This window comes from Acomys minous (genome assembly GCF_964271855.1).
Source record: "Acomys minous genome assembly, chromosome: 15".
Taxonomy (NCBI): domain Eukaryota; kingdom Metazoa; phylum Chordata; class Mammalia; order Rodentia; family Muridae; genus Acomys; species Acomys minous.
The window spans coordinates 81,755,780-81,783,351 of record NC_140497.1 but is presented as its reverse complement, the minus strand read 5'-3'; the positions used below and the strand labels follow the sequence as shown (position 1 = coordinate 81,783,351).

Below are 27,572 nucleotides of genomic sequence, written 5' to 3'. Positions count from 1 at the left end.
TCACGGCGGCGCGCCGGGGGGAGGGGGGGCGGGGCGGGGGGGGGGTAAGCGATTTAAAGGGACAATGTCCCCCGAGCGGTGGAGACAGCGGCGGCAGAGGAGGCCGTGGCACCGGCACCAAGAGCAGGAGCGGCGGTAGTGGCAGCGACGGCCGCACGAAGGAGGGGACTTCCCAGCCAGCGACTACGCCTCCCCGGTGAGGCCCGACCTAGCCTGGGAAGCTTGCAGGCGGGGCGTAGCTAGTGCAGGGAGGGGAGGCCTGGGCCCGGCCCGGCCGGGCGGGACCCCCTGGGGCGGGGGGCGGGGCGGGGCCTGCAGGGGCGGGGCCTGGTCAGGGGCGGGGCCGTACAGGTGGGGGGAGGGGCGGGGGTCTCGAGGCAGGTGTCTCCCCCCACCTCAGCTCGTCCCGCGGGGTCTCCCGCCCCGAGGTGCACGGGCGAAGGGCGCATCCCGGGGACCCTCGCTCCCCTGCAGGGTGCGTCCGCGCAGCGCCGCCCCTATCTCTGCGACCCCTGCGGGGGTGGGGTGGGGAACGACCATCTGGACTGGAGCCCCCTCCCCAAGCTGCCAAAGTGCTCCGAAGTTGCGGTCCTGCCTGATCTCCGCCAGCAGTGCCTACCCCAGTGGGCACCCGCAGGTGCTTTCTCCAGGCCTGGACAGGGACCTCTCCAGCCGAGACTGTCAACCCACCCTGTATTGCCCCCCAGCCCCCCGGGAGCCCCCGAGCCCCCGAGGGCAACGCCTGCTACCAGGCCTGGAGCCCCGGCCCCGCCCCGGTTGCCTTGGCCGGGCCTCACCACCATCTCCCAGGGGAGAGCGCCTCATTCCTGCCCTTCACTTTCTGCTCTACTTGAAGGTATTTATAGGTGGAGAGGACAGCCGCCCTCCCTCCCCTCAGGGTCCTTATTTCTGAAATAGGAGCCCCATCGGCCCCTTTCATCCTCTGGCCAGAGCAACCAATATCGGTGGAGGATGCAACCAATATTATTGGAAGGTGGCAGGGTGGAGGAGCCCAGGCTTGGTGTGCATGAGAGATCATGCTGAGATGGGAAAGGGTTAATTAATGGTGGGGTCACTTGAGGTTGTGGAGAGGTTAAGGGGTTAATTCTAGATAACCCTACATTCCTAGGTAGGGAAAAGGGTGTTGGAAAAGTGGAGGGGTAATTGATTATGGGGCAGCAGAAGTGAGAAAAGTAGAAGGGCAAAGATGGGGGTACTTGAGACAGTGTATTCGGGAACCTCAGAGGGGCTGGGGTCCTGGAAACTGGAGGCAAGGGCAGAGGTTACAGTCACAGGAAAGCCAGGAGGCAGCTGGGAAGGGCGACGCTGTGGGTGAGCAACGGGAGGAATAGGCCGAAGGAGACGGTGGTGTGTGCCCGTGTAAGTGAGGTAAGTGGAGGCTGTTAAAGCAGCTGGGAGAAGAGGTTTAGTGCACCGAGGCACGCTGGCAGTAGAGGTGATTGGGGGTGAATGGGCCGTCCGCACCATTAACCTCCCTCACTTCAACTGAGAGGTAAACTGAGGCAGTGGGCCTCGAAGGTGAGGACTGCGGTTTTGAGAGAGGATGGGGGGGAGGGGGGGGAAACAAACAGAATTCCTTTCTTACTCTCCTAAGGTCTTTCCTGTCTTTGTCCCCAGGCCCACAATGTCTTACTGAGTCTGCCAAGTACTGAGTGAAAATCATCGCCTAACACCCATGGAGGGGTTACTGGCAGGTGGGCTGGCTGCCCCGGACCATCCTCGAGGCCCGGAGAGACTGCCTGGGCCAGCTCCCAGAGAGGACATCGAGGGTGGGGCGGAAGCTGCTGAGGGGGACGGTGATGTCTTTCGATCTCCTCATTACCTGCCCAACACCAAGGAAGGCCCCCGAGGAGACCTTCTGGATGGCAGAAGTGGCATTTCTGGTAAGAGGGCTCTGTGGCCCTAACGAAGCATCCCACTTAGTCCCCGAGGCTCAGAGAGAGCTAGACCGCCCAAACCAGCAGGGGCTGAGTTGGAATTCGAATTCTGCTTGACCGGCCAAAACTTTCTTTAGTGCTCTGTTTAGTTTTTCATTTTGCCCTTATGATAATAGTTGCCTTGGGAGCCCGTGACAGTAAGGAACTAGGATTTATACTTGTCGTGGCCTGGTTCCTGGCTCTGAGCTAGACACAAGCTGTATCCAAATACCCATAATCAGCACCTAGTGCTCTTTGCCCAAAGCCCACTTGTTCCTCAGATGCACCCAATTCCCGCCTGTTGTCTCAGCTCCTTCTCCCAGGCTCTATGGAGTGTAGCTCTTGAGCTATGGGCCAAAACCCACGTGTGCCCTCTAGTGGTAAGGTAAAGACTGAGGCAGCTGAGATCTGGGTCCCGGCTTTCTGCCTTGGTTTACCCCATCCAACGGTAGCTCTTATTAAATACTGAGCACCTGCTGCGTGCGTGCCAGTTTCTGTTCTGGCCACTGGGGAAAACAACCATAAGCTAGGAGGAAAGAGAGCCTGTCTTCCAGGGGGTGGCATCCTAGAAAGGAAGTTGGGCAACAAACAGCTGAATAAATGTCACAAGGGCAGGTGATGATGGAGGCTATGTGGATGTTAAGCAGAATGCCAGGATCATGTTTGGGAGACCTGGGAAAAGCCTCCTGAGGATGGGGCACCTGAGGTAGAGCATGGGATGGATGGTGGGCAGTGCCCACCGGGCGGTGGGAAGAACAGTAAGTGCAAAGGCCCTATAGAGGGGAGGGCTTGGCATGTTTCAGAGCTTACCAGGAATCTGGGGTGGCTGGAGAACAGTAGGCTGACCAATCAGACTTCTCCCTTCAGTTCCTTGGTTGGTTCCCCCAAAAACTTTGGCTTCCAACAACGTTCAGGCACCTCTTTGGTGGTTCCTACGTGCCAAATTCTTCCTGTGGACACTTCATTCCATACTTAGAGCCTTTGTAGGGAAGGCCCCCGTTATTTATTACCTTGGTTTTGTTGCTTGCGCTGCTGAGTTTGGAACCCAGGGCCTCAGAACATTAGGCACGTAGTCTCCCACTCAGCCACATTACCATCAACCGCCCTTTATCCAGGGCCCCCTCGGTAAACTGTTGGAGCGCCTTCACCTGCCACTGCCCAGCAGCACTATTTTTTTTTTTTTTACTTTTTTTAAAACTTAATTTAAATTTATGTGCATTGGCATGAGGGCATCAGATCTTTGGAGTTACAGACAGTTGTGAGCTGCCATGTGGGTTGCTGGGAATTGAACCCAGGTCCTTTTGGAAGAGCAGGCAGTGCTCTTAACCACTGAGCCATCTCTCCAGCCCCCCAGCAGCACTTCTTATGATGTGCAGGCATTTATGGACCCATCTTTGTAGAGTTTTTTTAAAAAAAAAGTCATGGGGCAGGGGACATAGACATGAACCAAGAAGTAGCGTGAGGAGGCGAAGCAAGCTGATGGAGAGACAGAGAGCCCTAAGTTGTACAGACTTGGAGGAGACTGCTGGTGCCTGCCAGTATGAGGCATCAGGGGCATGGTGAACAACAAAGTCCCTTAGCAGTCCCCTCCTCAGGACCCAGTGAATAGCAGGACTTCACCCCAGGTCACGAAGCTAGTCAGGACGAGGCCTGGGGTCTTGACTCGGTGGGAATTTGAGAAATCGTCTGTAGATCCCAAGGGACTAGGCACTTCTTCTCCTTGTGGGAGACACCCGAGGACTGGAGAGATGGGGAAGGTAGGTAGGTGTGTGTCTCCACCACCCCACACCTCCACTGGAGCACAACCAGGAATTCATGTGTGCGCCTGTTTCACAGCCTAGGTGGGGGAGGAAAAAGAGGCCACCAAGGGGTATCCAAACCACCCTCAATGGGTTCCCAGAGCAAATGGGAACGCAGGTGGAGATGGCTGCACTGAAGCAGGATCATAGCATGGAGGTTAGAGAAGGCCTGGATCTCTCTCTCACTGCCCTTTCATACTGTTTGACCCGCCTGCGTAGACTAGACACTTGCCCTGGGAGTCTTGTGATGTCTATAAATAGGACCAATCTCTGAGACTGCTATTCCATCCTGAAGCCTGGGCACTCGCCCATCCCTATGCAGCCCTGAGAGCCCCTCAAGGCACCCCCAAACTTTTCTACCTGGACAAGGAAATACCTACTATCTTGCTCTGTCTTCCGTTATGGCTATCAGTGGGGAGCCTGCCTCAAGCCCCATTGCAGTCCCAATATACCTCCAAGGCGAGCTTTGCAGGTCCAGCAATGTCTTGTGGGACTTAGATGTTCCACTCAGGTCAATGAAGAGTCTGGTGCATGCCTGCCATTGTTTGTGGAACAGGGGACCTGCGAACACAGAATTATCCTTTTTGGACTCATGGAGGCAGTGAATCAAAGCATGGAGAAAGCAAGCCTGAGGCTATAAGTGTAGCCTCCAGCTTCCACCCCAGGACATCATCAAGCCAGCCTTGACACCACAGAACACCCATCTCCTCCCTTCTCCCACCATCACTGCTTCTCTGGATGGAACGCTTCCTGTGATCTCAGTGGCGCCCATCAGTGGCCCCTTGAAGCTGGGTTCATGACTGGTTGCACTGTACTAAGGAGAGAACCGAGGTGTGACGCTTGGAAGGCAATATCTGGTCACAGAGCTGGGCCCTGCACTTGGAGCTATCTGGCAACAAGGTATAGATTCTTGGCTACACTGCTAAGCTGCAGGCTGCCTGGCTTGGAGTTTAAGTGGCTCGTGGACACCTTTCCTCTCATTTGTAAGCTGTCCCAGAGACCCCACCTGGCAGGAGCCAGTGAGAGATTCTGGCACTGCCACTGACTCAAGAGTTGCATCCCAGGTGCCACAGGGACTTCTGGATCCCTTCAGTGTGGAGGCTTCTGGGTAAAGCCCCCACCGCCAAGCTGTCTCAAATATAGGCCCTGCTTGGTCTCCTTCCTCCAAACTTGCTGCCACTAAAAATAGGAGCTTCATCGGAGCTGCTCAGACAAAGAGGCCAGTGTGCCCCCCTGGCTCACAGAATTCATAGACAACAGCCATTGCGCACAGCTATCAAATCTGGGACACTCAGAATTTCAGAAACAGGACACCTGGGACCCTCAGACCCACATCTCTAGGCTGTGCTGGGACTGGTTATCCACTAACCGGTCACTCTCTCCTGATTAGCTCTCACTGGTGACTTGTGTCTAGGACAGACCCTGGTTTTTTATAGTTGCTCTCCTAGCCCTCACTAACCTCTCCAGCACCCCATCATAACTTCAGCCCTTATTCCTGCTCCCAGTGGGTCAGCCTCCATGGTTCTCAGCTGGGGACAATCAGGTCCCACAGGGGTCTCACAGGATAGGCAGGCATTACTGTCCTGTGGGCAAGTAGAAGCCAAGGACGTTGTAGGATACAATGTTCAGGACTGCCTCAGCCCAGCGAAGGGACCTCTCCAAGCGTCAAAACTAAAGAAAACCCCTCTGCTGTAGGATATGCAGACTATTGCTTGTACCCCTGCCCCATATTTTAGAGACCATGCCATCGGAACAGCCCTTTTTGTTAGGCTCAGCAGATAGACCACACCTTCCTGATCAGCCCCTCACATTTTCGGTATTCAATCCCTAGTGGTAGACTTTCAATTCCCAGGGAAAATTGGATGGTGGGGGATTGGCAGAATCTGTGCCAGTCCTCGCCCTTTCTGGACTCTCCTCAAATTGAGGGTGATCCAGCAATTGCATCTGTCAGGCCCTGGCCAGGGCACAAGTTCCCCCAGCGTGTTAACCTTGGCCCAGGCAATTGGCTTATTCCCTGCTTGGCATGCTTGCCGTGTCAGGCAAACGTGGTGGGTAGAGAGACGCAGGCCAGGATTCCTGTGGTGGCTCCAGGCATTGGCTCTACAGGCAGATAATGGAGAGTTGGCTCTATCTGTGTTGTCGCGGGGTGGTGGGCAATCCCCAGAAGGGATTCTGTTATAGGATTTAGGCCTCAAAGGGGGTCCAGAAAGCAGACATGGGCCCCGTGTGACTCAGGGTGGCCAGGCTCCCCACTCATTATCTGGCATGTGTCTGTTGAGTTACTTGCATGCCAGGTGCTGGCATGCTGCCAGGAATGAGGCTTCAAACATCCCAGTTCTCAGGGGGTTTATGTGCTTACAAAGGACCCAGGCACACAGCTGTCCACAGAGGGAACCTGACAGTACCTGGGAGAGCTAAGAAGTAAATGAAGCAGGTGTCAGGCATAGTGGCACAGGTCTGTCACCATCGCATTCAGCCGACCGAGACAGGAGGATGAGGGATGTAAGGATTAGCTTGGGCTAAGTAATGAGTTCTAAACTAACTGGAGCTACATAGCAAGATTTGTCTCCAAAGAGCAAAACAAAACCAGATGTGGTGGTTTGTGCCTATCATCTGAGCAGCCAGAATGCAGAGGCAGGGGGATTGTGAGTTTTGAGGTCAGCTGATGTCAAGAGAGGACCCTGGCTCAAAAGCAAATCAAAGACTAGGCGCAGAGGTACACACCTATAGTCCCAGCACATGGGAGGTAGAGGGGTTGGGAGTTCAAGGTCATCCTCAGTTACATATTGAATTTGAGGCCAGCCTGGGCTACATGAGACCCTGTGCCTACCAAAAAAACAAAAACAAAAAAAAACCCAAAAAACTAAAACCAAAACCAAACCAACCAACAGAAACCCAACAAGTAGTACATAAATAAATAAATAAATTAGGTTAAAGGACAGATAATAGCATCTCATTTAAGTAGTCAAAGACGTACCAACTGCCAAAGTCCAGAGGCTGTTGGGTGTAGTGGTGCACACACCCTCAATCCCAGCACTCAGGAAGCAGAGGCAGAAGCATCTCAATGAGTTCCTGGCCAGCCTTGTCTACACAGCAAGTTCCAGGACAACACACACACACACACACACACACACACACACACACACACACATACACACAGTGGGGGGCGGGATAGCTGAGGCCAGAGAGAGCGATGAGGTACTGGGCTGGGGAATGGGGGAGAATGAAATATGGGCAAAGCAGCAAGGATCTAGGAAAGGGAAGGGAAGTTGGAGAAGCCAATAAAGTCGCAGTCCTCACTTGTGTGCCGTTGCTGTGGCAGGTGGGACTCTAGCTGTTTCCTGCAGTTAGAATATAAGAAGCAGATGTGTTTTCCCAGGGTATGGTTTTAAAACAAACAACAGCCTACCCTGGTTGTTGGATGGGGGGCAGACTGGAAGGCAGCAAGTCCTTAGGGTCCCCCAGGAGACCTAAGAGGACTCCTGCAGAGAACCTCTTTTTGGGGTACAGGAATGCAGAGATCCAAAGCCTCTGGAGGATAGGGCTGGGGCCTACAGGGCCCTTCTGAGGTACCCCCCCCCCTCCGCAAGGCTCTTGTAGCTGAGGTTTGGAGGGCCCTGGCCAGGGGAACTCTGGTCCTGGCCAGGGGGACCCCAGCCCCTCAGGGTCTCCCCTCTCTGTTGCAGATGGGCAGCCCCATCCTGGCCTCAGCGAAGTCCTCCCCCGTGCCACCTCCACCACCCATCGGATCAGCAGCTGGTGAGTGCCACGCTGGCCCTGACCTCAGGTAGGGCAGGGGGGCAAGCAGGAGCGTCCAGGCTCCATCAAAGCCCTCTGGGGAATGAGCGTGGGACAGGAGGGAATCAAGAGGCCAGGCAGGAGGAGGTGACTCCCCACATACCAGCCCCTGGGGGTGTCCTGGGGCAAGGTGGGAGGGGTCTAATAGCAACACAGAAGGTCAACTCTCATTATCCGTGCCAGGAGCCAGGCCAGAGAGGGACAAGTCTGCAGGTTGGACCCTTGGAGGCCAAGCTTTCTGTTAAGTGATACTTAGATTGATGCCTCTCTGAACCTCAGTTTCCTCATCTGCAAAATGGAAAGTTACCTTGCCATAAGGTATTTCACAAATTTACCTTGGGAACTCAAAGATCATTGGGAAAGAACAGGAACCAGCGTCAATATTAGGACCCCTACTCTGATTTGTTTGTTTGCTTGTTTGGTGCTAGTGACAAAACGCAGAAGAGAAAGGGCTTACAAACTCTGTCATCTATCCCTGAGTTATATCCCCAGCCCTGCTACTCTTTATTAAAGAGTTTGGTGGGTCTAATATGTAATTATAATAGATTAACAACAGGCCTAGAAATGAATAATAACTTATGTTCTCGCTCTCAGTTCAGTTCACTGACTCTTTGCCTCAGCCCTGAGAGGGATGTTTAATATTGCCCGGCACTGAAGGGGGCTTAGAGAGATGCCACTATGACCTCTACTCTGCCTGTCTGGACTGCCTATTTCTTCACCTGTTCCATGGATGTGATCAGTCCACCCCCTCCCCCTTGTAAAGTAGGGGGAGGCAGCCATACATCTGTATTCCCAGCACTCATGGGGCCGGTACTAGAGAATCAGGAGCCCAGGACTCTCCTCTGTTACACCGTGAATTCAAGGCCAAGACCCTGTCTCAAGGAAAAAATATACATATGTATATGTGTACATGTACATGCACACATACACATATATGTTGGACACAATGGCACATACCAATTATTCCAGGACCTGGGAGTTTAAAACAGAACAGTCCTGAGTCCAACACCAGCCTGGGGTACATAATGGGACCCTGTCTCAAATAAGCAAGGCCATCCTGGCTATACAGACTTATAATCTGCAGCTACTCCAGGCTTTGAAGGAAGAGGATCCTGAGTTCAAAACAAAACCTGCCTGAAGTACAGACTGAGTGCAAAGCTAACATAACTTAACAAGACACTGTCCCAACATCCTGGAGAGGGAAAGGCCTGGGAATATAGGTCTACGGGAGAGTGCTTGCCTCGCGGGAACCAGGTCCATAGTTTAATTCTCAGCACTGGGGGGGGGGGGAGGGCAGAGAGAGAACTAATGAGGAATACTTATATCTCAGCACTTGGGAGGCAGAGGCAGGTGGATCTCTGTGTTCAAGGCCAGCCTGGTCTATAGAGCGAGTTACAGGACAGCCAGAAGCCCCTATTTCAAAACCAAAAACAACACAGAACCCCTGAGCCTGATGTGGTGGCCACACCTTTAATCCTAGCATTTGGGAGGCAAAGGCACTGTCAGTTTGAGTCCTGTCTGGTCTACCTGAGTTCCAGGTCAGCCAGGGCTACATAGTGAAACCTTGTGTCCCCCTGAAAAGAGTCCCATCAGTCCCACGGCTTACCAGGCAGCAGGTGAGGTAAAGTGCTCCTGACTCCTACGCACTTGGATTACACCCATCTTTACCCTATATCTTGATGCAGGGTCATAGTCCCCACTTGAAAGGTTGGCAAGCTTTTCAATGCACACTTGCTTTGTTTGATAGTTTTCTTTGGTGACAACTGTCAAGAAGCTCCTTAGACATTGTATTAGGAAGACAAGATCCCTGACTCTTGGAAATCATCTCCGTTTTTAGGATTGGAAAACTGAGGCCCAGAGACTTTTCCTCATCTGCTCTGGCCTCCCAGCCCTACCTATCTCCCACCCAGGAAGGTCAGGGTCACTGGAGCCATTAGTCGCTCCTGACTCTGCCCCTCCAAGAGGGGAGGAGGTTCATCCTTTGAGCTGCCCTGCCACAAAGTTGACCTTCACCAAATTTGGGGGAGAGATGTGTCTAAATCGCCACAGTTTGGGGAGGACCAAGACAGAAGCAGCCTGGAGCCCAGGTCAGAGCCTTGGATCCTCCTCCCTGGGGAAAGGTGAGAGTTGACTGTATCACCAGGTTTGGGGATGCTCTTTTGAGGCTTTGTCCCCCAACCTGTAGTCTCTGCACACTTTCCCAATGATGCAACAGGGCCGCACTGTATGGACAGGTGCACCCTAAGGGTTGAACCTGGCTTTGACCTCTGGGAAGGTCCACTTGGACTTCCTTACCTTTGCCCTATTACTCCCAACCTCTCTACAGCCACCCTTTTGCTATATCTCAAGGAACTAACTGCTCCAGCCAGCCTGGGAGGACTCTCTATCAATACTACCGTAGGGAGGGAAACCAAGGGTCACTGCTAACTTATCCCCATTGGCACTTCCTTGCAGCTACTGGGATGGAGACAGCCTGGACTTTCAGCTGGGCTCCTCACCACCCCATCTTCTGGGCCCCTTCCCTGCACCCCGTGATGTTCAGGGGTCTTGGGAGCACCCTATGGTCCGGGAAGCCAGGGAGGGCACCCCGCCTGAGCAGAGGTTCGAGGACTCAGTTATTGTGAGAACTATGAAACCCCATGCCAAGCCCAAGGGCTCTAGAAAGTTCTTGCACCACCAGGGTGAACTGAAGTTTTTAGAGAAATACTCTCCAAGCCACCACAAGTTTGATTGGCTCCAAGATGCAGATGAGCAGGAGCCCCTGAAGGATACAGGGTTGCACCTGGACCTCCCTGCCCAGCCACCAACTGTCACTTCCTTCAGGAGGGTAATTGTGCCAGTGGATGACACTCCCAAGACATTGGACATGGAGGTTATGGGTACCAGAGAGGACCTAAAGGACTTCGGAGGGGTGGCCCAGCCTTCTGAGTGGGGCCTTCACACATCAGCCTCAGAAGTGGCCACACAGACCTGGACAGTGAACTCTGAGGCATCCGTGGAGCGTCTGCAGCCCCTGCTGTCCCCGGTCCAGACAGAGCCATACCTGTGTGAACTGTTACAGGAAGTAGCTGATGGGGTGGACAGTCATGAAGAGGAAGAAGAAGAAGAACCAGCTGTGTTTCCATGCATTGAGTGCAGCATCTACTTCAAGCACAAGGAGCACCTCCTAGAACACATGAGCCAGCACCAACGGGCACCAGGCCAGGAGCCCCCCGCTGACCGGGCGCCACTGGCCTGTGGCGAATGTGGCTGGGCCTTCACAGAGCCTAGTGCCTTGGAGCAGCACTGGCAGCTGCACCAGGCTTCCCGGGAGAAGATTATTGAAGAGATCCAAAAGTTAAAGCGATTTCCAGGTGACGAGGGCCGTGGGGCACGGCTGCAGTGCCCCAAGTGTGTCTTTGGCACCAATTCCTCTAGAGCCTTCATGCAGCATGCCAAGCTGCATGTGCGTGAGTCACCGCCCAGCCGGCAAGCCAAGGAAACTTTCAGGGGTGGCAGCCCAGTCGTAAATGTTAGCACCCTTGTTTATCCCTCCTATGGAGACTCCTCAAACCTCAATACTTGCATCTACTGTGGCTTCACAGCACCTAGCAAGAGTCTGCTCAGGGAGCACATGAGGCTAGTACATGCCTGTGCCCATTGGGAGGAGGAGGGTGAGGCCTTTGAGGACCTCACTAGCCAGCCAGGCACTAGCCAGGATGCATATACCCACTTACCTGACACTGCCACCATGGACTATTTTGGCAAATCTAAGCCCCTCTTGGCCTCTGTGTGGCAGGAGAACCCTGCTGGATATGACCCTGGCCTAGCGTTTGGCCAAGACTATCAGCAGCCAGACATGAGAGAGTTCCCACTGTTAAATTCAAGCCAGCAGCCTTTTGGAAAGCTTCCCTTTCCTTCCCCTGGGGCATCTGCTTCCTTTTCTATACAGTTCAATAGAAACAAGAGCACTGTCCACCTGCAGAAAACTCAAGACAGGAGTCAGCCTTGGAGTGAAGAGGAAGAGGAAGATGAGGAAGATGTAGTACTGACTTCTGAAATAGATTTTCCTCCTGAAAACGGAGCCTTTCCACCCGCAGCCATCCCTAGCCTCATCCCTCAAGCAGCCTTAGAGTTGAAGCAGGCTTTCCAGGGCGCCCTGCAGGCAGCTGAAGCCTCAGCGACTCAGCAGCAGCAGCTCCAAGAAACGGTTCCCATTGTTCTGCTGGCAAGGCTCAGACCCCAAGGCTTGGCTGCAGCCAGCCGGGCATCTCCAAAGCTGCCGCCTGAGGAGCTGGAGCTGAGAAGCACCCACTCCCTGGACTTCCTGCTCCTAGACACACCTTTGGGTGGCTCACTGGGTCTGGACACACTTCTAGAAGGGGATCCGGCCATGGCTCTGAGGCCCGAGGAACGGAAATGCCCCTACTGTCCTGATCGCTTCCACAACGGCATCGGGCTGGCCAACCATGTCCGGGGCCACCTGAACCGCGTGGGTGTCAGCTACAATGTTCGGCATTTCATCTCTGCAGAGGAGGTGAAGGCTATTGAGCGCAGGTTTTCCTTCCAGAAGAAAAAGAAAAAAGGTAGGGCATCAGCCTTGCTCTGGGAATCCATCTCCCTCTCTCAGTGCCTGGGAGCCACAAAGCTGGACAGCAGAGTTCTAAATGTGCCCACCCTTACTCATCCTGCAGGGTGAAATTGGGGGCCTCCCGTCTTGAGAGACCTGGGAGCCACTGGTAAGGTCACCACTAAATGTTAGTGGATGTGCAGGGATGGATGTCCACTGCCCTGGTCATAATGGCAGCTGGAGGAAGACGTTTGGGCACAGCAATCAGCCACAAGCAGATGATTCTATTTTATTCTTTAATGCAGTACATGGGTGTTGAGCTGGGTCATCTATGTTCTGGGCCCTGGGAGGCCCAGCAGTTTTGATCTAGACAACAGTTTTGCTCTCTCAGAACTCACAGCCAAAACCAAGAAACAGTGGGCTTCACCACCTGGGGCCACCTGGGCAGCACGGAGAGTTTCAGGCAAAGAGGTTCTGATTCCAAGGGTTTACCTCTAATGAGAGCACACTGGGTAGTTCTGATGCAAGGCTGGAGCCCCTACTCTTCCCCAGGTGTTCAGAAGGATGGATGGGCGAGTTGGAGGGTAGCCACTCTGCTTTCACAGCCCCCTTGGGGAAGGTGCTAATATGGTGTGTAGCGCTAAAATGTGGGGTGAGTGGTAGACAGTCAAGAAACTAGGCAGTTATTGATATTAAGTGACCAGGGCTCTGATTCTGGGAGGCGAAACTGTAACTCTACCTTGAAGGCGCAGAGAAGGCTCCCAGATGTTAGTATCCCATCCTCGATTGGTTCATTTCTTCATATAACCTACACTTAATTTGTAGCACGGAAGCAATGAGGAGCAAAAATAGACGTGGAAAGGTGATCTATCTAATCCTCTGATATTGCAGATCCAGAGAAGCCTCTTCTAAAAGATGTTCCTAACGCTCCCTGATGTACAAGTGGGAGTTAGAGAAGTCAGGCTTTCTGGAGTGTCTGGTTTGGGGAGGGTGCACAAGCTGAGAGTTTCAGGGCAGGCAGAAACGTCACCACCAGAAGGGAAGGCAGGCGCTCCAGGGTGCTCTGTAGAGCCGAAGCCCTGGGAAGGAGGTAGAGTTGGGTGGAGAGTGGCTTCCCTCACCACTACCCCAAACCCAGAAAATCCATGTCTTCTTTCTGCAGTGGCCAACTTCGACCCGGGCACCTTTAGCCTGATGCGATGTGACTTCTGTGGGGCTGGTTTCGATACTCGGGCTGGCCTCTCCAGTCATGCCCGGGCCCACCTGCGTGACTTTGGCATCACCAACTGGGAGCTTACCATCTCACCCATCAACATCCTACAGGAGCTACTGGCCACCTCAGCAGCTGAGCTGCCCCCCAGCCCCCTGGCCCGTGAGCCTGGGGGGCCACCTGGAAGCTTCCTGACTTCACGACGGCCACGCTTACCTCTCACCGTGTCCTTCCCACCTACCTGGGCTGAGGACCCTGGGCCACTCTACGGAGATGGTAAGGGGAGGGAGCAGGCCAGGCTGGAGTCCCTACCCTTCCCTGGGAGTTCAGAGGGGTGGATTGGTGAGTTGGAGGGTGGCCACTCCGCTTTGCTGGAAACATTTATCTGCCTGCACTCGAGGCTTAGACAAAAGGATCAGGGTCAGCCTGGGCTGCATAGCAAACTCCAAGCCTGAGCTAAGTAAGCTACACAGTCAGACCATATATTTTTTTAAGTATATTAACAAATTTTGTCACCACTATATTGCCACATAGGGGTAATTTCTGTTTTATTCAAGCGCTGGTTCGTGGCCTTTTCTGAACCCAATTTCTCAGTGAGTTCTTTCTAGAAGCAATGGCACTTTATAAGCATAGCGCCATTGAACTGCTTTCAACAGCCCTATTAAGGCGGGTGTTTCCGTCATAACCATTTTACAGAGGAGGAATCTGAGGCACAAAGAACTTAATTTCCCTGTCAAGAGTTAGGTAGCCAAAGAAAGAGAAGCTTTGCAGTCCAGGTAGTTGGGCAGCAAATTCTTTGTTCTGGAAAAATCTTCTATGTTGGACACCATGTCCAATAGTGTCAGAAATAGTATTTAACAACCTGTGGTGGCCTCGAGGGTGCCCTGGGTACATGTGACCATTGACTTCTTGCAATATGGCTAGTACTGAGTGACCTTCCTGTTGATCTTCCTGCGCAGATCTAGAATACAGGCTCGGGATGGTGGACTACGCGCTTAGCGCGAGCAAGGCCCTTGGCTTGGTTCCCTGTACTCACCACACAAAAGAGTAGAACACGAACTGTAGATTCAACCACTTCTGTCCAGCAACTCTGACAACCCCCTTTCATACTCAAGCAATTGCATTTACTGAGGTTTAAACCCTATCATCTCAGATCTCACACACACACACACACACACACACACACACACACACACACACAAAGCTAGGGCAAAGGATTATTTTATTTTTCATTGATAGGCTGCATCAAACCCTGGGCCTCATGCATGTTAGGCAAATGTTCTTGGCGCTGAGCTATGCTCTTCTCCTTAGGAATGTTGGGTGCTCATCTTACAGAAGAAGAAATTCTCAATTGTTTGCTTTGTCCCAGCCACACATAGGCAGAGCTGAACTTCTGAGCATCTTGGTTGGTAGTGTCTTGAAATCTAGAATCCATACTTGGTATTAGATTGCAGGGATGGTCACAGCAGAATTAGAGAAAGAGTGAAGGGCCTGGGCCTTCAAATAGCTGACTTTCTGGGAGCTTCTAAAAGGTGGAGAGCTCAGCTGGTCATGGTGGTGCACACCTTTAACTCCAGCACTTGGGAGACAAAGGCAGGTAGAGCTGTGGGAGTCCAAGACCAGTATGGCCCCTCATAGTGAGTTCTAGAACAGACAGGGCTACGTGAAGAGATCTGGTTTCAAGAAACAGAAGCAGGCAGTGGAGGTGGGCAGAGAAACAGGAGGTGAGCCGTAGCTGAATGGAAATCAAACTCCTTAGCTTTGAGGAATGAAACCCATCTAAAGTGAGAGAATGCATGCAGAGTGACTGAGACTGGCCTTTTTTTTTTTTATGGTTCCTCTACCTACAGTTTCCAAGATCCTGCCTACAAGTGCATGTTAGACTTTGCTGGACCCGTCCCATCTGTAAGCCAGGTTGAGGCACTTGAGAGTTTTCCAAGGTCTGAGGCACTAACAGCTTGGTGGCTTCCTGGAGGCACACCTCAGAGGGACAGAAAAATGGAATATGGGGCTTCTTGCCTTTGGTAAATGATTGCTCACCAGGGATTCAGCGTTTCAACCTAATTTAGTTCATAATTTCTCAGGGATGACTGGAAGGTAGAGCCAACTCTAAGGATGTCTAGGTCTGTAAAAACTAGTGTATGAGAGCTCCAACTCTGACCCTTTTTCTTCTGTGCTGTCCTAGCACCAGGCCTCTATACCATGTTCACATTTCTTATCTGGCATTTGGGCCAGACACTCCCAAGGACGAGACAAGTACCTAACAGCCAGCTTCACTTATGACTAACCTATTTCCATTATTTAAAAAAAAAGGGGGGGGGTATGTGTCTCTCCCTGGAGGGAGCTGGCCCAAACCCTAAGTTGTGAGGAAACGGAGTCAGCTTTGCCTTGGCTCTGTCTAGAGGGAGGAGAGAGACATTTATGACCTTTTCAGGGAACAAATGGAGATGAGGGGTATACCTGAAACATCCTAAAACCTTTGCAAAGTAATAGTGTCCCAAATTTGGGGCAGGTTGGGGCAGTGGCCCCGTGTGGCAGTTCTTTTTGAAGGTTCTTCCCTTTTTGCTAAGTGAGCCAAAAGGGGAGGGTATCAAGTTGGGGGCGGGGTATCGGGCAAATTCTGGCTCCACCCATCTGTCAAGGAACAGCTGGAAGCGGGGTTTAAAGTTGGGGCGGGAGGAGTGTGCTAGAAACATAGGTGAGGAGGGACTAAGTGTCTTGGATTTCCAGACAGCATTATCCAAAAACAGCTAGATAGATACGAAGGTGATGTGGAGGCTGGGGAGGGTCATCGTGGTGGAGGAGTTAGTGTCTTTCAAGGGTTGTTCTAGGTTTGCCTTGAGGAAGGATATTCATGATCAGGTCGAGGTTTGTCTACCTGGCGAGAAAGACTTACAGAAAAAAAGAATGGAACAGGGTCTCGAGGCCGGTCCTAGCACTGCTGTCAGCGTTCTAATGCTGAATGCTAATATTGAGGTGGATGTGTGTGGCTAGAGGTTCCCTTTCTAGCTGTAGAGATGTGCGGATCCTGGACTGGGCTGCTAGAGGCGGCTAGCAGCTTGGCCTGCCTGAGCGAGCTGAGCTGTAGCGCTCCGGGCAGCTCCTAAAAGCTTGCCAGCAGGCTTTTCACCGCCCAGAGCATTTCGCTCGAGGCGCTCGGCGCTCCTCAGGTCGCCCTGGGTGCGCCCGGAGGGGCGGAGCAGAGCACGCTCGGAGGTCGCGGTGCGCGGCGCTCCGCTGCTCTCGCCTGAGGCTGCCGCCCCGCGTGCGCCGGAGCCAAGATGGCCGCCTCCACCGCCCAGTGCCGAGTGACAAAAGCGGAGAGCAAGGCGACGGCGGGGCCGCGCGCGGGGGGCGCCCGGGAGCGCGCGCCCACGGGGGCCCCCTCGCCAGGCCCCCCGAGTCCAGGCCCGGTGGTTCTGCCGCCGCCGCCGCCGCCGCCGCCCCTACCCCCGCCGCCGCCGTCGCGGGACGGGCCCAAGGCCGAGCCGGAGCCGGAGCCGGGGCCGGGGCCGGCGCCCGCACCCGCACCGGCACCGGCACCCGCGCCGGGTAAGAGTTGGCGGAGGGGAGGGTCCCGGGAGGGGAAAGTCGGCGTCCCTCCCGCGTGTGCCGCCGCCACCCTCAACACCCGCCGTCCGAACTCTATGGCACCCCCCACCTCGGGCGCTCGGGCCCTGGGCCTCCCTCAGCCTCCTGGAGGGTCCCAGGCTGTGGGAACACTCTGCCGCCGCTCCTCGGGACTCTTCGCCGCCTCTGACAGAAGTCCCCTGCTTCTTTTGGAGTCTCAGAAGCTCCCAGTTGTCACGGTTCCGATCCCCCTCGGTGCTGGAAAGCTACTTTTGGCCCTGCCCCATCTGACAGACGCGCCCACTTCCACCTGGAGACTTTGACAAAGTACTCTGTGTCATGATCTCGGCAGCCTCCCGGCTTGTCTTCTTGCCCCTGTCGGACTCAGATTGGGCAGGGAGCGCCCTTCCTACCTCCCTTGCCCTGTTGTTTGGTACTGGTCGGCTCCGAAGCCCGTCTGACACCCAATATTTTCATCCTCGGAGCTCTTGTTCAGACTCCGACCCTTCGCCTCCCAGTGTCCCACATCCCCAGGTGTAATGAAAACTTTAGACTAAGAAAGCCACCCTTGACTCCTTCTCCTCTTGCCCCACACACCTCTTCCCGGAGGCGGCTTCCTCGCTGCATGGAAGCTTAAGAAACTTGGGGTAAACTTCTGCCGTCCCCACTCTGCCTGTCCCTGGCTCCAGGTTCTTCTTACTTTGTCTCATTTACAGTTCAGCTGGTGAGGAATTGCTTACTGCTGGACTTGTCTTTGAAACTCGAGCTCCGTTGTCTGGTAGAGATTTTTCCCTCCCTGTCCTCAGCTTCTTGCTTTTTCTGCTTTGCCTTTCTGGCCTCCAGACTCTGGTCTCTGTCTCCTTTAACAGCTCCCACCTTCACTCCCTTCTAAGTTCTACCCAGAGAGGCATTTTCTCATAAGTTTCCTCTGATGGAGAGTCTCAACTCGAACCTGCAATGTGTTTTCAGACCAGTGAACCTTCTACTGGACTGAAACTACTGCTTGTCTTTCCTGTCACTGGACAATCTCAGTGTCCCTGCGTTGCGCTGCCATGAGGGCTTATGGGTAGAGCCTCGGCTCTCATGAAATGAGTGGCTTCCAGAAGTGAGAGCAGATGCCAAGGATAGGAAGAAATACTGTTCTTTCGGTCTCCTTCTTGAGGTGGACAGCCTGACTCTTGATTGGGCTGAGCCTGTCTCCTCCACCCCACAGGCCTGTGTTCTGAGGAAAACACAATGGTGGCCATGGACTTGGGGTCTCCCTTACTCCCAAAGAAGAGCCTGCCTGTCTCTGGGACCCTGGAGCAGGTAGCCAGTCGGCTGAGCAGCAAAGTGGCCGCAGAGGTTCCTCATGGCAGCAAACAGGAGCTGCCAGACCTCAAGGGTGAGTGGCCTAAGTGACAAGGCAGGTGTGCGGGCCAGGATAGTGATGCTCACAGAAGTACTCTCTGGCCTGGGATTAACGTCCTTAGGGTGGCACTCATTTTTCTTTTAGCACTGTAAGGAACCAAGGAGATAGATACTCCGCTGCCTTCTACATGAGTTTCGATAGCTTTGGCCATGTGTGTGGTCGTCAGCTACTAGGAAGGGACATCCTGTGAAGCAGTGGGCAAGGGGGGCAAAGGATCACAAACCGAGGGCACTTGCCAACTTTGTTAGGGCTGAGCTTACATATGTTACATAATTGGTTTTTCTGTAGACTACAAGGTTGCTGAGAGTAATGCTAATTCCTAGAGAGAAGCAAAAACCAACCTGATCTTTGCATCATTGAGGGCAGGGAGGCCAAGAAGAAGATGGGGACTGGGCCAGGACTGTGGCTAGAATCTGACTTAGCGTTTAAAGAATGTGTTGAATTGTAGAGACTAGGTTAGGTATCAGCTCCATGTATGATATATGTATTGCACACACACATTTGTGTAAGTAAGCAAGCATGTTGCCAGGGTACCCTGGTATGTTGCAGATCTGAAAGACATCCCCACCGGCTAGACCACAGAGGGTGGTGTGCGCCCTTGGGCACACTATGTTCTTCTCTGAGCCTCAGTTTCCTTACTTCCAAACCAGAAATAGTAAACCCCCACCAAATTAGAATTATTGTCAAGATCAAAGGGATTTGACAGAAGCAGAACATTTACTTTGAACCTGGGTAGCGGGAGGAGAATGGGTTAGCTGTATCTGCAAGGCCTCACAGCTTCCCATCCCGGCCTCCATTTCGCCCTCCAGCCCAGAGCCTGACCACCTGTGAGGTCTGCGGTGCCTGCTTTGAGACACGAAAGGGCCTGTCCAGCCACGCACGTTCACATCTGCGGCAGCTGGGGGTCGCAGAGTCTGAAAGCAGTGGTGCTCCCATCGACCTCCTCTACGAGCTGGTGAAGCAGAAGGGCCTGCCTGATGCTCCCCTTGGGCTGCCCCCTAGCCTGACCAAGAAGTCCAACTCACCAAAGGAGTTGGTTGCTGGGGCTGCCAGGCCTGGTCTACTCACCCTGGCCAAACCTATGGATGCCCCTCCTGTCAACAAAGCCATCAAGTCACCTCCTGGCTTCTCAGCCAAGGGCCTGGCCCACCCATCCAGCTCTCCACTCCTCAAGAAGGCCCCACTGACTCTGGCAGGATCCCCTACACCCAAGAATCCTGAGGACAAGAGCCCCCAGCTGTCCCTGAGTCCCCTGCCGACTTCCCCAAAGGCACAGTGGCCCCAGTCTGAGGACGAGGGGCCTCTGAATCTCAGTGAGTGTGGGTACTGGGAGCTGAGGGGGGTGCTGGGGTGTTATGTGGTCCTCAGATGAGGACGACCCTGGGTAGGAATTGAGGCCTATAGCTCCCAGATCCTGGGCCATCCCGGTCAGTGCTGGTTGAGGCACTCACTAGGTCTCCTATTGGGCTGCCCTGGAAGGATCACTTTTTTCACATTCTGCTGATCTGGAGGCCTGTTACGGGTCTGAGCCTGCCAGGGGCCTGCTTGCCACTTGAGAAGAGCGTTTGTCCTTCTCTGAACTGATGGTGGGGGTGGTGAAAGTAACCAGGGTGCCTGTGGACCTAGCCTTCCGGTGGGAGTTCGGGATAGCTTAGATCGCACGGGTAGATGGGGAGTCAGTCTCCCATACAGGACGTCCTTACATTGGCCCCTTCTTTTCATGTTTCCTGGCCATTTCTTGTGAGGCATCTCTCTGTGCCCAAAGGTAGAGACCCTCCACTATGGCTGCCTTGCACATGGCAAGTAGGGCTTGAGCAGCAACCCTTCAAGTTCAGTAGTCAGGTTGCTGGGCTTCCCCGCATGTTGGCAGGTGTTAGAGCCTGGTGATACCTGTTTCCTGGTAGCCACTTGCATTGAATCTGCTGTGGTTTTAGGCGTAGGAGTCCTGGGTAGTCTGGTGGTACCCCTGATCTTCACCTTCCATCTTCCCTTGTATTTTCCCTAGCAGAGGTCTCAAGGGAGAGGGCCTGGGAGCATCAGGATTTGTTTGCCACAGAACCGCATCCTTAGCTCCCTACCTTCACTTGGAGCCAATGGGCTAGGCAGGGAACAGGCTGCCCTGCTACCTGCAACCTCTAAAAGACAACCCAAAACCTATCTAAAGCATGAAACATGTACTCCTAACCACCCCGGCAACTGAAAATCACAGCAGACCCTCCTGCCTTCATCCCCTAGGGCCGACCAAGGTGGCGGCCGTGAACCCGCCCCCCTGTGTTTTGTCTCCGCAGCTTTAGATAGTGACGGGGGCAGAGAGCTGGACTGCCAGCTGTGTGGTGCCTGGTTTGAGACCCGCAAGGGCCTGTCCAGCCACGCCCGTGCCCACCTGCGCCACCTGGGCGTCAGCGACCCGGATGCCAAGGGATCCCCCATAGACGTGCTCCACGGGCTCATCAGGAGGGACGGCATCCAGATCCGCCTCCCACCCGGGCAGGGAGCCCTGGCCCAGCTGGGGCGGCCTCCTTCTGCCTCCACAGCCCTCTCCTTGCTCCCTTCCCCACCGCCGGCCAAGAAGGCCAAGCTGAAGGCCTCGGGTATGGCCAGCCCCTGGGGGAAGCAGGACCTCTCGGCCGCCGGCATTTTCTGGGCCTCTGATGTGGAGCCATCTCCTCTCAACCTCTGTAGGTTCTCGCTTCAGCTGCCCTTCCTCCCTGTGGGCCCTGGAGCCCCTCCCTGGGGGGTCATGGCCCCCTCCCTACTCCCTCCCTGTTGTAGTAGGGAGTAGACAGGGGCCCTTGGCAGTGGGCTGGCTCAACCCAGAAATTTTGTTAGCAGTGGGCTGCTGGTACCTCTCTCTTGGCCTTGACCTCTATTACCATGACCCTGCCTGAGAATGAAGGCCAAGGGGAAGGTCCTACCTTTTGGTGTGGAAGATGCCCTGGGTCTAGACAGTATGTGGCACCTAGGCTGGCTGCGTCCTGTCTCCTGCCCTGTCCTTATTGGGACCCACAAAGCTGTGGAGTGGTGTATTGGTACTAATGTCTGCCAGGACAGAGGTCCTATTAGCTCTCTGGAGCTTCCCCCTTCCCCCACCTTGCCTCTGCCCAGTGTCTCACCCCACCCCACTTAGCTCCCTCACTCAGACCTGCCATCCACTACCACCCTAGCTTATGGACACACTGCTGCCCATGCCTAGCTGGCCAGGATACTCCTACAGGTGACTATCCTGATGATGGCCATAATTCTAAGTGCCCCCTTTTTTCCCCTGCTGTAGCTTCAGGCCCAGAGCCAACAAGAGATATCCGCTGCGAATTCTGTGGTGAGTTTTTTGAGAACCGAAAGGGCCTGTCTAGCCACGCGCGCTCCCACCTGCGCCAGATGGGTGTGACTGAGTGGTATGTGAACGGCTCACCCATTGACACACTGCGGGAGATCCTGAAGAGACGGACCCAGTCCAGGCCAGGTGGACACCTCCACCCACCAGGGCCTAGCCCAAAAGCCCTGGCCAAGGTAGTGGGCAGTGGAGGTCCTGGCAGCTCACTAGAAGCCCGCAGTCCCTCGGATCTTCACATCTCACCCTTGGCCAAGAAGTTGCCACCACCACCAGGCAGTCCCCTGGGCCACTCACCGACTGCTTCTCCTCCTCCCACGGCCCGCAAAATGTTCTCAGGCCTTGCTACACCCTCCCTGCCCAAGAAACTGAAGCCTGAACAAATGAGAGTGGAGATCAAGCGGGAGATGCTGCCAGGGGCCCTTCATGGGGAGCCTCACCCATCTGAAGGCCCCTGGGGTGCGCCTCGAGAAGATATGGCACCTTTGAACCTGTGTAAGTGTGACCCTGTGACAGGGCCGGTAGAAAATTGGCTAAAGCTCCTCTCTGTGCCCCTTTAGGAGTAGCCATAGATGCCAGGTCTGAAATGGAAGAGATCCCAGAGAACTCAGAACTTGCTGGTTAGACTCCTGCACCCAAGCTGCTGCTTATATTTCTCTGTTGTTTATGCAGAAAGAGGCAGAATCATAGAGTTATATCTAATGCCTTCTTTAACCAGTTGGGAGTGGCTGCCAACCAGATGCCTAGGGAGAACAGCTGCCAAGATCTGTTAGTGTTGTCTGCCACTGGCTGGAATAGAGGGGTGACATTAAATGTTTGAACTGTGTCTAACATTGCTGGTAATTGAGTGTTTTACATTTGAAGTCAAGTTTTGAGTCAAAGTCTCTATTCGCCATGTTACTACTTACATAATGTAAGTTGGACAAGTTTCCTCATTTGGAAGATGGTGGTCAGCATAATCTCATGTCTCGTGTCTATACAGTTTTCTTGATAATTAAGTGTGATGAAGCACTTAGCATGGTGCCTGGTTGCAAAAAGTTCCTTGTATATCAAAGTTGCTATCATGTCTTCCCTGGCAGTCTGTCACACTATGTCTGTTCTTCTTGGGTTGATAATTTGCTATACTCCAAGTAGGCAAGCATGGCTGAGGCATCGCCTTAGGGCTCACATGCCAGCTCCATGCCATGTGCTCTGAACCCAGCAACCCAGGGGTTTTCATCCCCATCTTGCAGAGAAAGGAAACTGAGGCTCAGAGAGAGGAAGTAGTTTGCCCAGCCTCACTCAGGGAGACCTTGTCAAGCCAGCTAGAATTTGAGGCAACAAGACAAATAGAAAGGCTGGATATCTGAGGCGCCTCTAAAGGTGCAGGTGAAGTAGTAATTCACTGGAGTCCGGAGGGAGGGCCGGGTGGGTAGGAGCATCCAGAAATCTGGCACAGTCTTGGGTCTTGAACTTGGAGGCTTCTGCCCATAGCTGCTGCCTCCTTCTCTTCCCCCAACCCTGGACCCCTTGCAGCATCCCGGGCAGAGCCAGTGCGTGACATCCGATGTGAGTTCTGTGGTGAGTTCTTCGAGAACCGCAAGGGCCTGTCTAGCCATGCACGCTCCCACCTGCGCCAGATGGGTGTGACTGAGTGGTCTGTCAATGGCTCGCCCATTGACACACTTCGGGAGATCCTGAAGAAGAAGTCCAAGCTGTGCCTCATCAAGAAAGAGCCTCCAGCTGGAGACCTAGCTCCTTCCCTCACTGAAGATGGCTCCCCCACAGCAGCTCCTGGGGCTATGCATTCCCCACTGCCTCTGTCACCCCTGGCTAGCCGGCCAGGAAAACCAGGAGCTGGGCCAACCCAGGTTCCCCGGGAGCTCAGCCTGTCGCCCATCACAGGGGCTAAGCCTTCAGCTACCAGCTACCTGGGCCCAGTGGCAACCAAGCGGCCCCTCCAGGAAGACCGCTTCCTCCCGGCAGAGGTCAAGGCCAAGACCTACATCCAGACTGAACTGCCCTTCAAGGCAAAGACTCTCCATGAGAAGACCTCCCACGCCTGTAAGCAGTGGGTGGTAGGGTCTTGGGATGGCATTTGTCAGGGCAAGCAGGGCCCCTGAGGCAAGGTCCCTGTGGGAGGGGGGGATTAGCTCCTGACCTTGCTTAGGCCACCTGGGTATGCCTGCACTCTTAGAATAGCAACCTCCTCTGTCTGTAGCCACCGAGGCCTGCTGTGAGCTCTGTGGCCTTTACTTTGAAAACCGCAAAGCCCTAGCCAGCCATGCGAGGGCGCACCTGCGGCAGTTCGGTGTGACGGAGTGGTGTGTCAACGGCTCTCCCATCGAGACGCTGAGTGAGTGGATCAAACACCGGCCGCAGAAAGTGGGTGCCTACCGAAGCTACATCCAGGGTGGCCGCCCCTTTACCAAAAAGTTCCGCAGCGTTGGCCATGGCCGTGACAGTGACAAGCGGCCACCCTTGGGGCTGGCACCTGGGGGCCTGTCCTTGGTTGGCCGAAGTGCTGGGGGTGAACCAGGGCTTGAAGCTGGCAGGGCAGCTGACAGTGGTGAACGGCCTCTGGCAACCAGCCCACCTGGGACTGTGAAGTCTGAAGAACACCAGCGGCAGAACATCAACAGTGAGTGCTGGTGGAGGAGGGTTAGGAGGGCAGTAGACGCCTTTCTAGGGCTTACCCAACCGCCACATCTCAGTTGTTTAATCCCCTCTCTGTTTCCATGTGTCATTCCACCTGTGCATGCGGTTGGTATACAGTCTTGAGTCTTAACAACCTCTGTCCCATTTTGCTCACTGAAAGCAAGGGTGTCTTCGGGTCCCTAGCCCTCCTGTTCATCACCTATCCTTTTCTCTGCTTTAGAATTTGAGCGCCGACAAGCCCGCCCCCCAGATGCTTCAGCAGCTCGGGGTGGTGAGGAGGCCAATGACCTGCAACAGAAGCTGGAAGAGGTTCGGCAACCCCCACCCCGGGTCCGGCCAGTCCCCTCCCTGGTGCCTCGCCCCCCCCAGACATCACTGGTCAAGTTTGTGGGCAACATCTATACCCTCAAGTGCAGGTACGCCAACACCTAAAGGGCCTTGGCTATTAGAACCCTGAAAATGAGTCAGCCTCTGTGCAGGTTGGGAGGTGGGGTTTCATGGGCTATTCTGAGGGATAGTAGGGCCCGGGATGACGGCTTCTTCTCATGGGCAGTGGAACTTCAGAGTATCAGGCTGAGACCCTGAGCTCTGTAGCCAGTCAGACCTGAATTCAGTCCTAGCTAAGACACTACACAGCTTAGTAACCTCAGGCAAGAGCTTACCTGTTCCTTGCTTCCATTTTTCCACCTTTAAAAAGAGTTAAGCATGGTGTGGTGGTACACACCTTTAATTCCAGCACTCAGGAAGCAGAGACAGATACATCTTTGTGAGTTCAAGGTCAGGCCAGCTAGGGCTACAAAATGAGATCCTGTCTTTAAAAAACTTTCATACAGACCTAATTGATAGAGGTGTTGTGAGGCTTGAATTTAATAACAAAGCCCTGAGAACCCGTCACCTAGTAAGGACTCAAGCTGTATTTTCCTGCTAAGGAAAAAAAGTCTCAGTTAATTTTTATGAAAGTACGTGAAGCCGGGCGTGGTGGCGCATGCCTTTAATCTCAGCACTCGGGAGGCAGAGGCAGGCGGATCGCTGTGAGTTCGAGGCCAGCCTGGTCTACAAAGTGAGTCCAGGACAGCCAAGGCTAACACAGAGAGACCCTGTCTCGGAAAAAAAAAAAAGAAAGAAAGTACGTGTATGCACACACACACACACACACACATACAAACGATACCAGGAAATAGGGATTTTTAGAAGTCTGAGGTAATTCAACTCAGGCTATATAATACAAGCCAAGACACAAGTAACAGTCAAGCTGAGTGTGTTGGTTCACGCCTACTGTCCTACCACTTGGAAGCTGTGACAAGAAGATTGCCATAGTCCGGCTGAACTACATAATTTCTGGACCAGCATTAGCTACAAAGTTAAGAGATTGTGTCTCCCAAAAGTGCAAGGGAAAAACGAGTAGAATTCCAACCCAGGTCTCTGGAACGCAAGCTTGAAGCCTGTGTTCTCTGGAGCCTAGCTTAAGGCCACCACAAGAGAGAGGAAGGATGGTTCCTGTGAGAGTCAGACAGGCTTTGCTCTTTCACCCACCACCATCTCAGCGCATACACATGAGTTGGCAAAGGCACTTGGGGAATCCTCTGCTTATCTAGCATAAAGACTTCATGCCCGGGCTGGAGAGATGGCTCAGAGGTTAAGAGTACTGACTGCTCTTCCAAAGGTCATGAGTTCAATTCCCAGCAACCACATATTGGCTCACAACCATCTATAACAAGATCTGTATACATAATAAATAAATAAATCTTTTTTTTAAAAAAGTCTTCATGCCCAGGAGACCCCGACACGACTGCACAACAGTAGAGGTGGCTGTTCGTTGGGAGACACTTCTTCCCTTGAGTCCTTTTCTTGACATATCTGCACTAAATAGTGGTGGATACGCCTAAGCACTTGGACTAGACTGTGCTGCTTTTCCTCAAAGCACTGGCCACTTCTCTCTGTTTTCCTGTGCAGGTTCTGTGAAGTGGAATTCCATGGCCCACTCTCCATCCAGGAAGAGTGGGTGCGGCATTTACAGCGGCACATTCTGGAGATGAACTTCTCCAAAGCAGACCCTCTGCCTGAGGAGCCCCAGGCCCCACAGGCACAGACAGCAGCTGTAGAGGCACCCTAACATACAAGCATTCCAGATCCCCTTTTGTGCCACCTGTCCCTTCCCATTTCTCCTCTGTATTCCCCCCCACCCCCTTTCTTTTCCGTTTCCAAAGGAGCAAGCCAAAACCTCAAACCGGCGCCCCTTGGGGGCCGGGCACACTACAACCTGGGCGCCGGGAGCCAGCTAGCCACCCTACCCCCAGCCTGAGGACTCTGGGGCCACAAGGGTATCTTCCTGGAGCCTGCCTGGTTGGTCCAGCAGGGGCAGTAGCCAGGCCCTTGGTGGTGGCCAATCTGGTTACAGGGAAAAACGACACTTCCCTGTGTCTAGCAACCAGGCAGGGCTATGTCTGCCATCCGTGGCCATTTGCAAAAACCCCAAAGACCCCTGTTCCTTTTGCCCCCATGAATATCTATTCTCACTCATGCACAGGCAAACATACGCACATGCACCTCGTGAGACCTGGGATCTGCCCTAGCCCCCTCAGTTCCCAAGTCAAACGACTACATCACGCCACGGTGCTTGCTCAGGGGAATCCATGCTCCCTCTGCTAACCCACTAGGGCTTGGGAGCCCCCACTGAGCCCACAATGCCACGGAAATTCTTGTTGGCTCCCCCCCCCCCAAAAGGGGCCTTTCTAGCTTGGAAGAGCTCAAAGCTGACAGCTGCCTCCTGCCATGTCAGAGCCTCAGGGGCTCCAGGGCCGGGAGGGTAGAGTGAGGGGTGGGACTCTCCTCCCCCACCCCTGCCACCCTCCCCCTTTTCACTGTTGCTTTCTATGTATAGCTCCCTAGATCTTTCACTTTTTTAAAAAAAAAATGCGTTTTGTGTAGAGAATAAGGAACGTGAATCTTTTTATTTTGCAATCCTGGTCCAGCTAGATACCGGGAGCTAATTGACCTTTTAACCTTTTTCAGTGGCCACCTTTTGGTTATCAATGTACCTAGAAATATGTAAATTAGATTAAATTTCTCTCTGGAAACACCCCAGGGCAGGCAGCCAGTGTGTGTTTTTCTGTTGAGTGGACAGGCTGGCACTGGTTGACAGCCGGGACTGGGGATCAGGATTGTGGCTGGCTAGAGGCCCTGGGTTCCCTGTTGGCCACCAAAAGACCAGACACAGCTGGTGATAAATCCAAGTTCTTAGCTGTTGGCCCTTGGTACTATGGCTGATGGGGGGTTCTGGTTGCCTGGGGCAGTGGAAGTGAGCCAGGACAGAAGGGCTGGGTTTAAGCAGCA

The 27,572-nt window shown here is 53.8% G+C and overlaps 1 protein-coding gene across 19 annotated transcripts; it reads left to right on the top strand.

Annotated features, from left to right (window-relative positions):
* The first annotated feature begins 40 nt into the window (after positions 1–40).
* WIZ (WIZ zinc finger) lies at positions 41–27,323 on the top strand. Of its 19 annotated transcripts, XM_084760215.1 has the most exons (14): positions 55–196; positions 708–856; positions 1,639–1,904; positions 7,423–7,495; positions 9,989–12,099; positions 13,246–13,569; positions 18,077–18,247; positions 19,084–19,587; positions 20,563–20,952; positions 21,546–22,097; positions 23,118–23,645; positions 23,803–24,222; positions 24,460–24,655; positions 26,193–27,323. In XM_084760215.1, the coding sequence occupies exons 3-14, from the start codon at positions 1,697–1,699 to the stop codon at positions 26,350–26,352; spliced, it is 5,637 nt and encodes a 1,878-aa protein (XP_084616341.1). In that variant the 5' UTR covers positions 55–196; positions 708–856; positions 1,639–1,696; the 3' UTR covers positions 26,353–27,323. The 19 variants fall into 19 exon arrangements, with proteins under 19 accessions (XP_084616330.1, XP_084616343.1, XP_084616345.1 ...); XM_084760204.1 differs by lacking the exon at positions 708–856 and having other exon boundaries at positions 41–196; XM_084760217.1 differs by lacking the exons at positions 708–856; positions 18,077–18,247 and having other exon boundaries at positions 41–196.
* Positions 27,324–27,572: the final 249 nt, after the last annotated feature.